Source organism: Bombina bombina, chromosome 2 (assembly GCF_027579735.1).
Source record: "Bombina bombina isolate aBomBom1 chromosome 2, aBomBom1.pri, whole genome shotgun sequence".
Classification (NCBI taxonomy): Eukaryota; Metazoa; Chordata; class Amphibia; order Anura; family Bombinatoridae; genus Bombina; species Bombina bombina.
This window is the reverse complement of record NC_069500.1, coordinates 65338082-65353956: the sequence shown is the minus strand read 5'-3', so window position 1 is coordinate 65353956 and position 15875 is coordinate 65338082. Positions and strand designations below refer to the sequence as shown.

General features: G+C 38.5%; 1 protein-coding gene across 4 annotated transcripts in view; it reads left to right on the top strand.

Annotated features, from left to right (window-relative positions):
* The window catches only part of ZBTB7C (zinc finger and BTB domain containing 7C), a 205134-nt gene that overhangs the window by 154883 nt on the left and 34376 nt on the right, over positions 1–15875 (top strand). For all 4 annotated transcript variants that reach the window (XM_053701092.1, XM_053701094.1, XM_053701095.1 and 1 more), the window contains one exon: positions 4981–6165. In XM_053701092.1, the coding sequence (XP_053557067.1) occupies positions 4994–6165 (1172 nt within the window). In that variant the 5' untranslated portion in view covers positions 4981–4993. The remainder of the gene's footprint in view (positions 1–4980; positions 6166–15875) is intronic.

Sequence of the window (15875 nt, the reverse complement as noted above, 5' to 3'; positions counted from 1 at the left end):
TAATAAATGTATTGTTATTGTCTTTCATGTATTAACCCCTAAAGCTAAGTCTAACCCTAACACTAACACCCCCCTAAGTTAAATATAATTTTAATCTAACGAAATTAATTAACTCTTATTAAATAAATTATTCCTAATTAAAGCTAAATACTTACCTGTAAAATAAATCCTAATATAGCTACAATATAAATTATAATTATATTATAGCTATTTTAGGATTAATATTTATTTTACAGGTAACTTTGTATTTATTTTAACCAGGTACAATAGCTAAATTAGTTAAAATAATTACAAATTTACCTGTAAAAGAAATCCTAACCTAAGTTACAATTAAACCTAACACTATACTATCAATAAATTAATTAAATAAACTACCTACAATTAACCTAACACTACACTATCAATAAATTAATTAAATACAATTCCTACAAATAAATACAATTAAATAAACTTGCTAAAGTACAAAAAATAAAAAAGAACTAAGTTACAAAAAATAAAAAAATATTTACAAACATAAGAAAAATATTACAACAATTTTAAACTAATTACACCTACTCTAAGCCCCCTAATAAAATAACAAAGCCCCCCAAAATAAAAAAATGCCCTACCCTATTCTAAATAACTAAAGTTCAAAGCTCTTTTACCTTACCAGCCCTGAACAGGGCCCTTTGCGGGGCATGCCCCAAGAAATACAGCTCTTTTGCCTGTAAAAAAAACATACAATACCCCCCCCCAACATTACAACCCACCACCCACATACCCCTAATCTAACCCAAACCCCCCTTAAATAAACCTAACACTAAGCCCCTGAAGATCTTCCTACCTTATCTTCACCATACCAGATTCACCGATCCGTCCTGAAGAGCTCCTCCGATGTCCTGATCCAAGCCCAAGCGGGGGGCTGAAGAGGTCCATGATCCGGATGAAGTCTTCATCCAAGCGGGAGCTGAAGAGGTCCATGATCCGGATGAAGTCTTCTATCAACGGCATCTTCAATCTTCTTTCTTCCGGATCCATCTTGCAGACCTCCGACGCGGAACATCCTGCTGGCCCGACGGACTAACGACGAATGACGGTTCCTTTAAGGGACGTCATCCAAGATGGCGTCCCTCGAATTCCGATTGGCTGATAGGATTCTATCAGCCAATCGGAATTAAGGTAGGAATATTCTGATTGGCTGATGGAATCAGCCAATCAGAATCAAGTTCAATCCGATTGGCTGATCCAATCAGCCAATCAGATTGAGCTCGCATTCTATTGGCTGATCGGAACCGTCATTCGTCGTTAGTCCGTCGGGCCAGCAGGATGTTCCGCGTCGGAGGTCTGCAAGATGGATCCGGAAGAAAGAAGATTGAAGATGCCGTTGATAGAAGACTTCATCCGGATCATGGACCTCTTCAGCTCCCGCTTGGATGAAGACTTCATCTGGATCATGGACCTCTTCAGCCCCCCGCTTGGGCTTGGATCAGGACATCGGAGGAGCTCTTCAGGACGGATCGGTGAACCTGATATGGTGAAGATAAGGTAGGAAGATCTTCAGGGGCTTAGTGTTAGGTTTATTTAAGGGGGGTTTGGGTTAGATTAGGGGTATGTGGGTGGTGGGTTGTAATGTTGGGGGGGGGTATTGTATGTTTTTTTTACAGTCAAAAGAGCTGTATTTCTTGGGGCATGCCCCGCAAAGGGCCCTGTTCAGGGCTGGTAAGGTAAAAGAGCTTTGAACTTTAGTTATTTAGAATAGGGTAGGGCATTTTTTTTATTTTGGGGGGCTTTGTTATTTTATTAGGGGGCTTAGAGTAGGTGTAATTAGTTTAAAATTGTTGTAATTTTTTTCTAATGTTTGTAAATATATTTTTATTTTTTGTAACTTAGTTCTTTTTTATTTTTTGTACTTTAGCAAGTTTATTTAATTGTATTTATTTGTAGGAATTGTATTTAATTAATTTATTGATAGTGTAGTGTTAGGTTAATTGTAGGTAGTTTATTTAATTAATTTATTGATAGTATAGTGTTAGGTTTAATTGTAACTTAGGTTAGGATTTCTTTTACAGGTAAATTTGTAATTATTTTAACTAATTTAGCTATTGTACCTGGTTAAAATAAATACAAAGTTACCTGTAAAATAAATATTAATCCTAAAATAGCTATAATATAATTATAATTTATATTGTAGCTATATTAGGATTTATTTTACAGGTAAGTATTTAGCTTTAATAAGGAATAATTTATTTAATAAGAGTTAATTAATTTCGTTAGATTAAAATTATATTTAACTTAGGGGGGTGTTAGTGTTAGGGTTAGACTTAGCTTTAGGGGTTAATACATTTATTAGAATAGCGGTGAGCTCCGGTCTGCAGATTAGGGGTTAATAATTGAAGTTAGGTGTCGGCGATGTTAGGGAGGGCAGATTAGGGGTTAATACTATTTATTATAGGGTTAGTGAGGCGGATTAGGGGTTAATAACTTTATTATAGTAGCGCTCAGGTCCGGTCATCAGATTAGGGGTTAATAAGTGTAGGCAGGTGGAGGCGACGTTGTAGGGGGCAGATTAGGGGTTAATAAATATAATATAGGGGTTGGCGATGTTAGGGCAGCAGATTAGGGGTACATAGGGATAATGTAAGTAGCGGCGGTTTACAGAGCGGCAGATTAGGGGTTAATAATAATATGCAGGGGTCGGCGATAGCGGGGGCGGCAGATTAGGGGTTAATAAGTGTAAGGTTAGGGGTGTTTAGACTCGGGGTACATGTTAGGGTGTTAGGTGCAGACGTAGGAAGTGTTACCGCATAGCAAACAATGGGGCTGCGTTAGGAGCTGAACGCGGCTTTTTTGCAGGTGTTAGGTTTTTTTTCAGCTCAAACAGCCCCATTGTTTCCTATGGGAGAATCGTGCACGAGCACGTTTTTGAGGCTGGCCGCGTCCGTAAGCAACTCTGGTATTGAGAGTTGAAGCTGCGTTAAAAATGCTCTACGCTCCTTTTTTGGAGCCTAACGCAGCCTTTATGTGGACTCTCAATACCAGAGTTATTTTTATGGTGCGGCCAGAAAAAAGCCGGCGTTAGTTTTTCGGGTCGTTACCGACAAAACTCCAAATCTAGCCGTTAGGGTTTAATAATGTAAATATTACATCTAATGTAGCTGGAGCATGCTATTTTTACAGTAGACCGTCTCTTTAACAGCATTTGTGAGAACCAGGCTATAACAGAATTCCTCTTAATTACCACTGTTTTATTTAAAGTACCATTAAACTTGACATTTCAACAATGTGTAAAATGTTTCATTAATGCATGTGAAATATTGCAATATACATTCATTATTTATTTTTCTGCAAAATACATACAAACTTGCGCTTGTCTCACTTTCTCCAAAAGGAGGCTGGGTTAATACTTTTAGGCAATTTATGTAAACTTTTGTTCACTTCATCCACCCCCTTAGATCAGCAATCATATGTTTGTAAAAGGTGGATTATCAGTTTTACATCAACAATCATGATAGGAGAATCATTCTTTGCAATAGTAACTAAGTTAAACCACCTTAAAGGGACAGTCAACACCAGAATTGTTGTTGTTTAAAAAGATAGATAATCCCTTAATTACCAATTCCCCAGTTTTGCATAACCAACACAGTTATAACTGTACACGTTTTACCTCTGTAATTACCTTGTATCTAAGCCTCAGCAGACTGCCCCCTTATTTCAGTTCTTTTGACAGACTTGCAGTTTAGCCAATCAGAGCTGTCTCCATGGTAAATTCACGTGCATGAGCTCAATGTTATCTATATGAAACACATGAACTAATGCCCTCTAGTGGTGAAAAACTATCAAAATGCATTTAGATTAGATTTAGAGGCGGCCTTCAAGGTCTAAGAAATTAGCATATGAACCTCCTAGGTTTAGCTTTTAACTAAGAATACCGAACAAAGCGAAATTGGTGATAAAAGTAAATTGGAAAGTTGTTTAAAATTACATGCCCTATCTGAATCATGAAAGTTTTTTTTGGACTTGACTGTCCCTTTAAGGAAAGAGATAAGGGCAGACTTCCCCAGTATCTCTCAACTGCATATGTGCAAACAGAGTTTGTGCTATATCTAAATATTGGTTTGTGATTGGTTAGCAAGGATTCTTTTGTTCTGGGGGACAGGGAAATCAGTGAAATGAAGAAACATAAAACAATATACTCATTTGACAAAATGAAGCTGCAGTTTTCTTTGCAAAATTATTCTCAGATATGAAGGTTCAAAATCATGAAGTTTACAATTTGTGTGTAGTGGTCCTTTAACAAAAGGAGTAATAGGTACATAGAATGGTGATCCAGCAGCCGAAGTAGTAAGAAATATAAAACATGCAAATTCAAGAAAGGAACCTAAATTACTAATACAATGCTGTTGAATTCCAATCTAAATGTGAGGTATTTAGCAGAACATTTAAAATGATTATGTGATGCTGCCTCTAACAGCTTATTAATTAAATGGGAATGGAATACTGGTGTATTGAAATATATGGCAAGGTGGTGCCAGCGTGTTAGCTACTAGGCACTTAATTATAGTAGATTTTGCTAGGCTGTTTTCAATTTCAAACTAATTATTTTTGGGCTTGTATAAATATGTTTTCTGCAAACAGCCAAATATCCCAGCTGGCAAGAAAAAAGCTTTAAAGGGATTTTAAGCAGTATATAAATGCAAGATTTAATGATTTATCCAAAGCAAAGATTAGCTTGATAATAATACGTAAATGTATTTAAAATTATATTAGTTGTTTAAATATTGAAGATATAAGTGTAATGGTTTAGTTTCTTTAAAGTACTTTAGTTTCTATAAAATATTTTGCACCACCATATTGCAACTTAGGTTTTCCATTTATCTGTCTCTTCCGCTGTGGATAATAAAGCCTGAATTGAAAATGTTAAAGTTATCTGAATAATAACACTAGATGGAAATGTGCTGTATAATTCAATGTTTTTTTTTTCTTTCTTATGTTCTGATCCAGGATTTTAAATGCAATGATGGCGGGAGATAATGATCTCATTGGCATTCCGTTTCCTAACCACAGCAGTGAAGTTCTTTCTGGGCTAAATGAACAGAGACACCATGGTCTTCTCTGCGATGTTATCCTTATAATACAAGAGCAGGAATATAGGACTCACAAGTCTGTTCTAGCTGCCTGCAGTAAATATTTCAAAAAGCTGTTTACCGCTGGTTCATTAATAGATCAGCCGTATATTTATGAAATTGACTTTGTCAAACCTGAAGCATTTTCTGCCATACTGGAATTTGCCTATACATCAACCCTTACCATTACAACTTCTAATGTAAAACTTATCCTTGATGCTGCTGAGATGCTAGAGATACAGTGTATTATTAATGTATGCCTGGAAATCCTGGAAACACCCAGAGATGGAGAGGAGGATAATGAGAATGAGGAAAATTATGATGATGAGGAGGAGGAGGATGATGGCGGCGAAGTGGAAGAGGATACAAAAATCGTTATAAACCAGGAAAATCAAGCAGAGGTTCAGGAAGCCAACTGTGACCAAAGCCCTCCAACATCAAACAACTCAGAAGAAACCTACCATGAATCACAGAAGGATCTCCCTACACACTTTTCATCTACCACTAACTCTTCTGGACACCAAAATGTTCTAAAAGATTTCTCTATTGAATCATTATTAAGTGAAAATTTGTACCCCAAAAATAACACTTCAGATAGACGACCAGCCATTTCTCATTTTGTACCTGGTTTCTTTCCTCAACTTTGGAATAGTGACTTTGGATCATTTTCACAACTCCAGGAACAGGACGCAGACAACAGTCCTCTGGATCTAGTAATAAAGAATAGAAAAATTAAGGAAGAGGAGCATGATGAGCTACCAACCACACCTTTTTCTAATGAGTATTTTAAGGAAATGTTCCTTGATCACCCACCCAACCACTTTGGACAAATTAAGGCGGAAATGGACTACAGCGCTTACCTTAGTTTCCTGAGTGCTGCCCACCTGGGAATGTTACCTCCTTGGCCATTGGAGGAAGAAAGAAAAATAAAGCCTAAGGCTTCCCAGCAATGCCCCATCTGTCATAAAGTCATCATGGGGGCAGGGAAGCTTCCCCGACACATGAGAACACACACAGGAGAAAAGCCATATATGTGCAGTATATGTGAAGTGCGATTTACAAGGTGAGTAGAAATAACTCTAGACCTAATAAACTATTCTTGAAAGCAGTTCTTGCCATAAGTTGTAACCTGAATGTCTTCTCATTCTAAAATTGTACAAATTGTTGCTATCACTGTCTGGTTCCTATGTAAAGTCAGGACTCCCAACCCATGCCTCATTTTGAAAGATTGTCATGTCTTGTGAGCAAAGCGAATAGGGGGTCATGAAAACCCCACACAACTATATACATTGACCCGACCAGATGTGCACAGCCATACCTATAGACCACCTCTGACTTACCTAAACAACGTCTTCAGTCCATCTCTGACTTACCCAGCTGTGTCTAGAGACCCCCCTGACTTGCCCAACCATGCCTACAGACCACCCATGACTTGCCCAGCCACACCTACAGGCCACCCCTGATTTACCCAGTCATGCTTACAGACTATCTCTGACTTACCCATGTACACCTATAGACCATCTCTGACTTACCCATGCATACCTACAGACCATCTCTGACTTACCCAGCCATGCCTATAGCCCATCTCTGACTTACCTAGACATGTCTATGGACCACCCCTTACCTACTCAGGTGTGCCTATGAACTATTCCTGACCTGCCCCACCATGCCCATGGGCTGCCCCTCACCTAACCAGGTACATCCATGGATCACCTCGGACCTACCAAGCCATGACCATGAATTAACCCTGCCCAGGTACGTCCATGGAACCCCCTGACTCATTGATAAACCACCATCTGATCAGCCATGCATACTTAGTCTGTTAGGTGTTGTAGTCAAATGTTTTTTTGTTTGTTTCCTGTAATTTGTTAAAATTTTTATTTCCCTTCTAGAAATTAGGGAATTAATAATTTTGTATCTTAAAAATCAAAGTAGTTTTTGTTGTCTGACAAACAGATGTCCTGAATAAAACATCTTTTATTTATTTATACTTTTTACCCCACTAAAAGAGATTCTGGAGCTCTACCTATCCAGGTATGCTCTTCAACAGAATAAATTTGTTAATAGCAGTTATTAGCTTATATTTATGTGTTAATGTTTATATAGTACAATGTTCAGAAGGCATGTGGTTAATACCAATTAATGTCTTAGAAATGGTGACCATCAACAGGTAGTTGGATGTTAATGTCTTTGTATACACACTCACAAAACCCCTTAAAAGCCAATGTAAAACACAGCACAGCAGTATCCACTTGTAAGGTTCAAAATAGTATAGTGTTCGCCATGGGTTACACTACCACTGAACAAACAGCCTTGGCTGAAATGGCGACAGAGAGCTTACTCTGACTATACGTCACGCTAACTTGCAATTTCAGATAAACAATCAAAATGCCTGTTGGCCAGACACCTCCTGGAACTGTCTCATTCATCTGTGGCCAAGCACTTTAGTCCCTCTGCACCGTCTGTGCAATCCTCTTGTGTCGCCTGTGCTACGGGTCCCCTAGACGCTGTGGTATCCAACCGCTGTTATGCCTTGTGTAGTTGCAACATCTCCAAACGTCAACGGGGGTGTGTGTGTGATCCCAATCCTAATTGGTAGTAGGAGCAAACTCGGGAGCTTAGGGTTGCTGGTCCGGTAATTCAATGGAAGAAATTAAAGGACCCTTCGCTCTAATAAAACCAACAAAATTTTATTCCAATATTTAAAAAGTTGGACAGCAAGCCACCCAAAAACAAGTGTGAAGGGAAAGCGCAGCACATCAGCTTACGCGTTTCGGCAAACTACCGTAGTCATAGCCTGTTGTGTACGTTATTCCAATAACTTAAAAGACATTAAAACCATTCCCATTGGTCATTGGAAAGCGCTTGCCCTCCCTCCGGAGACTAATTGTTAAGATTTCTGAAGTGGCAGTTTGATACTCTAGAACAATTATTATGTCAGATGTTTAACAGAGAAACCACAAAGGTTATTATGTTGGTGTATGTATCAAAAAGACACTGGAAGTTTTAAAGAAAACTGCATTAGGCTTTACTTGTACAGATGCATCAGCAATATATGGAACATACCAAATGACTTGTAAAACAATAGTCTGCATACACAGAGGAGGAAAAACACAATAGAGATTAAAGAACAACTTCCTTCCTGTATATAAGAATGAACAAGATCACAGACATAAACAATCAGCAATCTAAACTGAACAGCACCATCTACAGCATTAATGTTGTTCATACATATGGTATAGTACATGCTGTTGTATTTCCCAACACCCCTTCTCAACGGCATGTACATAATTACACTACATTCAGTTTCTTTTGAAGAAAACAATGCCGTTCCTTTGGCAACGGCTTTGTGAGTGCGTCTGCAGTCATCTCTTCTGATGGGCAGTATTGAATGTCAATAATACCTTGTTCTTGCATGTCCCTGAGTAAATGATATTTTACATCAATGTGCTTGGTTCGAGGATTCACTCTTTCTGATTGTGTCAACTTTATACACCCTTGGTTGTCTTCAAGAATTGGTATGGGTTTAGACACATCCAGTCCCATGTCTTGAAAAAGTTGACAAATCCAAATTGCTTCTTGACATGCATGTGCTGCTGCTATATATTCTGCTTCCGTTGAAGAGAGTGCAACAGTCGCTTGTTTTCGACTGGACCAACTTATTGTTCCTTCTCCATACTGGAAGATGTAACCACTTGTAGATTTGCGGTCAGTGGTATCTCCGGCCCAATCAGCATCAACATATCCAATTAGTTTTGGGTTTGATGTTGCTGGCAGTTGCAGCTTCATCCGAATTGTTCCTTTTAGGTACTGTATCACCCTCTTTATTGCATTCCAGTCGCGTTGACATGGTGTCGCAACTTTTCTACAGAGTATACCTATTGCTGCGGCAATGTCTGGTCTTGTCACGGTGGCAATGTATAGCAATTTTCCAATTGCCCTGCGGTAATTGTCATTATTGGGTAACAAGTTTTCTATTCCGTTGTTTTTCAGGTAATCTGGTTCCATAGGTGTTTTCACCTCTTTTGCATCTTGCATGTGAAATTGCTCTAATATTTCTGTAATTTTCTGACTTTGGTTAAGAAGATAGCTTCCATCCTCTTCCCTTTCTATTTGGATTCCTAAATAATGAGTGATGTTCCCTAGTTCTTTAATCTCAAAGTTCTGTTTCAATATATGAACTATTTGGTCACAGTCCCCTTCTTGTTCAAAACAAGTTATGATGTCATCAACATAAATTAGGATGTATATCCATTTGTTTTCTTGATGCCTTGAATATAGACATGGATCTGCTTTGCTTCCTGAGAATCCTTATTTCATGAGTACTTCATTCACTTTTTCATTCCACATTCTCGCAGCTTGCTTTAGTCCATAGATGCTCTTTTGAAGTTTGCATACAAGGTTCTGTTCCCTCTCAAATCCAGGTGGCTGTTCCATGTAAAGATCCTCCTTGATGTCTCCATATAGGAAAGCAGTTTTGACGTCCAGGTGCCTCACTTGCATTCCCTTTCCGGCTGCAATGCTAAGGAGCGCTCTGATGGTGGAGTGTTTTACAACTGGAGCAAAAGTTTCATCATAATCTTCTCCAAATTTCTGTGAGTATCCCTTTGCAACTAATCTTGCCTTGTATCTGTGGATATTTCCTTCTGCATCGTATTTTACTTTAAAAGTCCATTTGCTTCCTATAGCTTTGCGACCGGGGGGGAGATTAGTGAGTGTCCAGGTTTTATTTTCCTGAAGTGATTTTATTTCTTCTTCGGATGCTTTTCTCCATTGGTTGGCTTCCCTTTTTGGCAATTTTTCTATATCTTCCCAGGATGTTGGTTCGAGTGTTTCATGTGTCTTAGCGATGCATGACAGCTTGCGGGGTGGTATACCTTTCGTCACCCGAGTCGATTTTCTGGTTGTTCAGTGGGTTCTATTGGTTTGTGAGTAGCTGTTTTTTCTATTGTGAGCTCCACTTCTTGCTCTGTCTCCTGTACAGCTTCACTTTGGTCAGCATCTCTTGCTGATTCAGTGGAGAGGTTCTCTTTATGGCTTTCGAGGGACATTTTTTCTGATGTTTGACTTTCATCAAAATAAACACTGCGGCTTATTGTGATCTTGTTGGTCTTTGGATGAAGAATTCTATAGCCTTTACTTTGTTCACTGTAGCCCATAAGAATGTCTTCTATGGCTGTGTTCTCTAATTTGGAGCGTTTCTCACTTGGAATATGGGCATATGCTTTACATCCAAACACTCTAATATGCCCCATACTAGGTTTTGATCCATTCCACATTTCATATGGGGTGCTCTCAATAGTTTTTGATGGTAGCAGTCATTTTTGTTGCAGTCATTTTTGCTTCACCCCAGTACTGGTTAGGTAAATTGGCATCTGAAAGCATGCATCTTGCCATTTCTATGAGGGTGCGATTTTTCCTTTCTGCAACACCATTTTGCTCAGGAGTGTATGGTACAGTTGTTTGGTGTATAATGCCTTGTCTCTTCATGTATGACTCCACTTCCTTACTCATATATTCCCCTCCGTTGTCGGTACGTAATGTTCCTGGTTTCCGTTGAAATTTATTGCTGAATGTAGCTATAAATTCTTGAAGTTTCTCTGATGTCTCACTTTTGTGCTTCATCAGATATGTTGTTGTGTACCTGGAATAATCGTCAATGAAAGTCAGTAAATATCTGTTCCCACCTGGTGTGGGGGTTTTCATTGGTCCACACACATCACTGTGTATGAGTTCCATGGGGTGAGTGGTTTTTCTTTGACTGGCTTGTGGAAGTGGGGTACGTGTGGCCTTTGCTTTGATACAACATGTGCACTTCATGAGCATGTCACAAGGCAAAATTATCATGTCTTCTGATAAACCTTCCTTTGCAAGGTCCTTTATGGCCTCTGGGTTTCGATGCCCTAATCGCCTGTGCCACAGGTGGATACATTTGTTGTGTGGATTATGAATGGCTGTTTTGGCTTGCTTCCTTTCAGTGATAAGTTTGTACATGTGTTCGTTCAATCTTCCTTTTGCTAGGATTTGTTTCCTGTTTCGAATTGTGCATTCATTGCCTTGGAACTGAACTGTGAGTCCATTGTTAGCAAGAGTTTTCACTGATAGGAGGCTTCCTTCTAAACTTGGGATGTACAGAACATTCTTTACTAGAATGCTTTGCTTACCTCCTGATGGTGTGATGCAAGTCAGGAACCCTTGACCATTACCTTCAGCTGTAATACTTTTCCCATTTGCTAGGAAGACTTTATATTTAGTATTGAAATCAATTTCTGTGAAGAATGTCTCGTCACTTGTCATGTGACTAGTTGCCCCTGAGTCAATGCACCATCCGTGTGGTGTACTATTCTGAGTCACTTTAAAGCTGCCGCTCCATGATGCAGCTGCAGTTTTCTTTGTGGCTGCCTTAGCTCTCTCTCTTGTAGGTGGTTCTAACCTTCGCTGCTCAGCTTTCCAGATTGAGCAGTTCTTTTTCAGGTGATCGACTTTTTTGAAGCGAAAACACACTCTGGTTTCTCTGTTTTGTTTTGTGCCTTCTTGCGCCTTCAGAGCTACCTCTGATCTCTCATTTTCTTCACTATGCATGTTTTCCTTTCTTCTATTATATTCATCAATTAGTTTCCCTTAGCATATTCTAGTGTTAGTTCTTGTTCAGGTCTGGTTTCTAGAGCATTGATAAGAGCACTATATGACTCTGGAAGGCTGCATAGTAACAATGCTACTATATGATTGTCTTTAATTTCTTCTCCAATTGCACATAGCTGTTCCACAATCTCTAGCATAGCATTCACATGTTCACACATTTCCTGGCCTTTTTCCAGCCTCATCTTATATAGTTTGCGCAGTAAATATAGTTTACTATTTAAGTTTGAACGCTCATGCAGTTTTTGTAGTGCAGTCCACATACCTTTAGCTGTGTTTTCTTTTCTTATGTGAATGAGTTGATCATCCTCCACTAACAGGCTTATAACTGCTTTTGCTTGCCTGTTTTTCTTGTCCCATTCCCCTGGATTATCAGTGGGTCTGTTTGTATCCAGCACCTCCCATAAATCATCTTTGGATAACAGCATTTCAAGCTTAAACTTCCACAGCTGGTAGTTGGTATTGTTTAGCTTTGCTATTGCATATTTCCCATCTGAACCACTTGCCATCTTTCAGTAAATTGGATGCAGCTCTTGTTTCCTCACACAGTATTTGCTTGGATCATAGATGCAACACTTACTGACTTGTAGTTTTTTTTCAGTGTCTGGGCCCATAACCTGTTGGTGTATGTATCAAAAAGACACTGGAAGCTTTTAAAGAAAGCTGCATTAGGCTTTACTTGTACAGATGCATCAGCAATATATGGAACATACCAAAGGACTTGTAAAACAATAGTCTGCATACACAGAGGAGGAAGAACAAAAATAGAGATTAAAGAACAACTTCCTTCCTGTATATAAGAATAAACAAGATCACAGACAAAAACAATCTGCAATCTAAACTGAACAGCGCCATCTACAGCATTAATGTTGTTCATACATATGGTATAGTACATGCTGTTGTATTTCCCAACATATTATTGTAACAACAGTGAATAATGTAGTTATGTGGGAATATATAGTGTAACTTACACACAATAACAATTATATGGGAAAAAGATCCTAGCCTGTATATCATTATACAAATTTAAAGAATAAATGACATGTTTGACATTAGGTATAATATGAACATAATACACAGCTGATTTGCTAGGTATGTAAGTAATATATATCTCATATACAATATACAAAATAAGAGCTCTGTACACAGCCCTGTACTTGAAGTCAGCAATTTTCATATCATGTGGTATGCACCCCTGCAACTTATCTCATGCTTCATTAGGAGACTATTTCCTGTCCCTAAGCTAGATGTACCACTCCTAGGATTAATATACAAAAGTGGAAATTAATGGGAAATCATTTATTCCCAGTAATTGATTAAATCATATATTGAGTTCAATCCTTCTGGATGTATAGTTCTCAATGTAAACATCCAGAAGATCTCTCTTTTGGCCAGTAATTTATCTATGTTAACACCTCTCTTTGGTACTTTGACATGTTCTATGGCACACCACTTGAGTGTATGTATTTTTTCCATTGTGTTTTTCCACATAGTGGCGTACCAAGGGAGTGATGGATTTACCCCGTGTTATAGTGGAAATGTGCTCATGGATACGTGACTTTATATCCCTCGAAGTGAGTCCAATATATTGGACTCCACATGTCTGACACTTCAACAAATATATAACTTGGGATGACATACAATTCATGCATGTTCTGATTTCAAATTCCTCTCCAGTTATATAAGATGTGAAGATTTTAGTTTTATCAAGGTATTCACACGACCGACACTTTCTGTGGCCACAGCTGTACATACCTCTGCTACTCATCCATGTGTTAGTACTTGTCTGCTCAGTTTTGAGTTCAGTGGGAGATAGCAGAGTGCACAAAGTTGGGCATTTGCGGGAGCTACATCTAACACCTGCTTTTACTAGGTTTGTCAGTTTATCGTCTGCTGCTAAAATTGGAAAATGTTTCCGAACTATGGCAGAAATCTGTGGAAATTGGGCTCTGTAGTTTGTTACAAAGTTGACTCTTTCAAATGTCTTATTTTATTGAGATTTACTCGCTAAAAAAGACCCTTTGTGATGACTGTCTACCTGCTTCCTTGCTTTGGCAATGATCTTACGTGAATAGCCTCTTGCTCGTAGTCTGTTCTCTAATTCCTTCGCTTCATGGCAATATCTGTTTGTTCTGAACAATTCCTCCTTAATCGAGCGAATTCTCCTTTCGCCACTGCAGCCGCAATATGATTAGGATGACAGCTCTTGCCATGAAGCAGGGAATTGCCACTGATGGTTTTTCTCTAGACTTTTGTCTGAATCTTGCTCTTTTTGGATCCAATCAAAGTAAGATCCAAATAATTGATCTCAATGGTATGATATTCATATGTAAATCTGAAGCCAATTGTATTGGAATTTAGATAGTCTACAAATTTTCCAACATTTGTTTGAGGACCACTCCATATAAACAGGAGGTCATCAATATACCTCCCGTATGTGCAAATATCTTTAGTATATGGGTTTCTATCGCCAAAGATGTGGAAAAATTCCCACCAACCTAAAAACAGGTTGGCATATGATGGGGCGAATTTCGCCCCCATCGCCGTTCCACACCTTTGGAGATAGAACACCCCATGAAATTCAAAAAAATTGTGAGTCAATAAAAATTTGTTAATTCTTAGCACATATTCTTGAAATTCCCTAGAAGCTTTCAGGCCTTCCTCGTGGGAAATGGATGAGTAGAGAGAGACAGCATCAACTGTGACCCAGCTATATGTGTCCCTCCAATGAACTGTTTCCATTATGTTCAGAACATGTTTAGTGTCTTTGATATGTGACAGTAAGGAGATTACAAGGGGGTGTAATATGGTGTCAAACCATTGGGATAGGTGTTCCAATAATGAACCTATCCCACTTACTATGGGATGGCCCTGTATTTGTATTAGTGTTTTGTGGACTTTGGGTAAATGATGGAACAGGGGTGTTCTCGGATTCTCCAGATTAAGATATTCTGCTGTCTTTGCGTCCAGAAACCCCTGTTCCTTACCATCCAAAATCTGGTGTAGATCCTTCTTGAAAATATTAGTTGGATCCCTGGTAAAACTGTGTAATTATCTGTATTGGTAAGCTGCCTTTGTGCTTCTTCAACATAGGTGGATCTGTTGAGAATCACCACCGTACCTCCCTTGTTTGCATTTTTTATTACAATATCTGGGTCATCCTGTAACTGTTTCAGGGCTATTCTCTCTTTCCTACTTAAATTGTGTTCTGTGGAACATTCTGTTGCTTTGAGATTTATGAGGTCCTTCTCTATTCGATTGTAAAATGTTTCAATTATTCCTCCCCTACTATGTATGGGATAGAAATTAGATGTTGGTTTGAGAGAAATACCTGTGTTTTTATTACCTTTATTGTTGAATGTATCGAATTGTAATTCTTGTAGTGAAATGGTGTCACATAAATCTTGAAAAGTTAATGTGTTGGAATCGGTATCTGTAACCTGTGCCATGTTTTCAACCTGTACTTGTTCAATGTCTCCTTGGTCATAGAAATGTTTTTTTAAAGTTACATTTCTTACCAAACGGTTGATATCGATTATGGTTTGGAAGACATTGAAATCAGTAGTGGGTGCAAATGAAAGGCCATACCCTAGAACCTTAAATTGTTCCTTAGTTAAGGATATATGTGATAAATTCAATACATTTCCTATTTGTATTTGGTTTATGCTCTTGACCCTCTACACTGATACCTCTCCTGTGATTTGTGTGTCTCCATAGGAACTGTCATTAGTCCCGTGTCCAATGGAAAAACCTGATCTAGGTCTGTTACAGCTACTCCATGAGCTGTTGTCGTAGGTGTGTATCTAGTAACCCCTTGTCCTTGGTGTTGATTTTTATTTTATTTTTATCCAACCACTTGTGGATGTTCTGTTGTAGGGTTCACTGTAGTGTTTTTCAAAGTCCCTGTGTGTGTGAGTCCCATATCCTCATTAACTGATGATCTTTCATCTGAGGAATAATCACCCTCACTTTCAGAAAAAGACACTGACTTGCCCCCTGTTTTACCACCCTGTCCTTTCTTTTTGTTTTTGTTCATATTGTTTGTCTTACGTCTATTATTCGTATAGACATATTAACACATAAATATATGTATATATTTATATACATACTGTATATATTTAAAAGCGCTGCCCA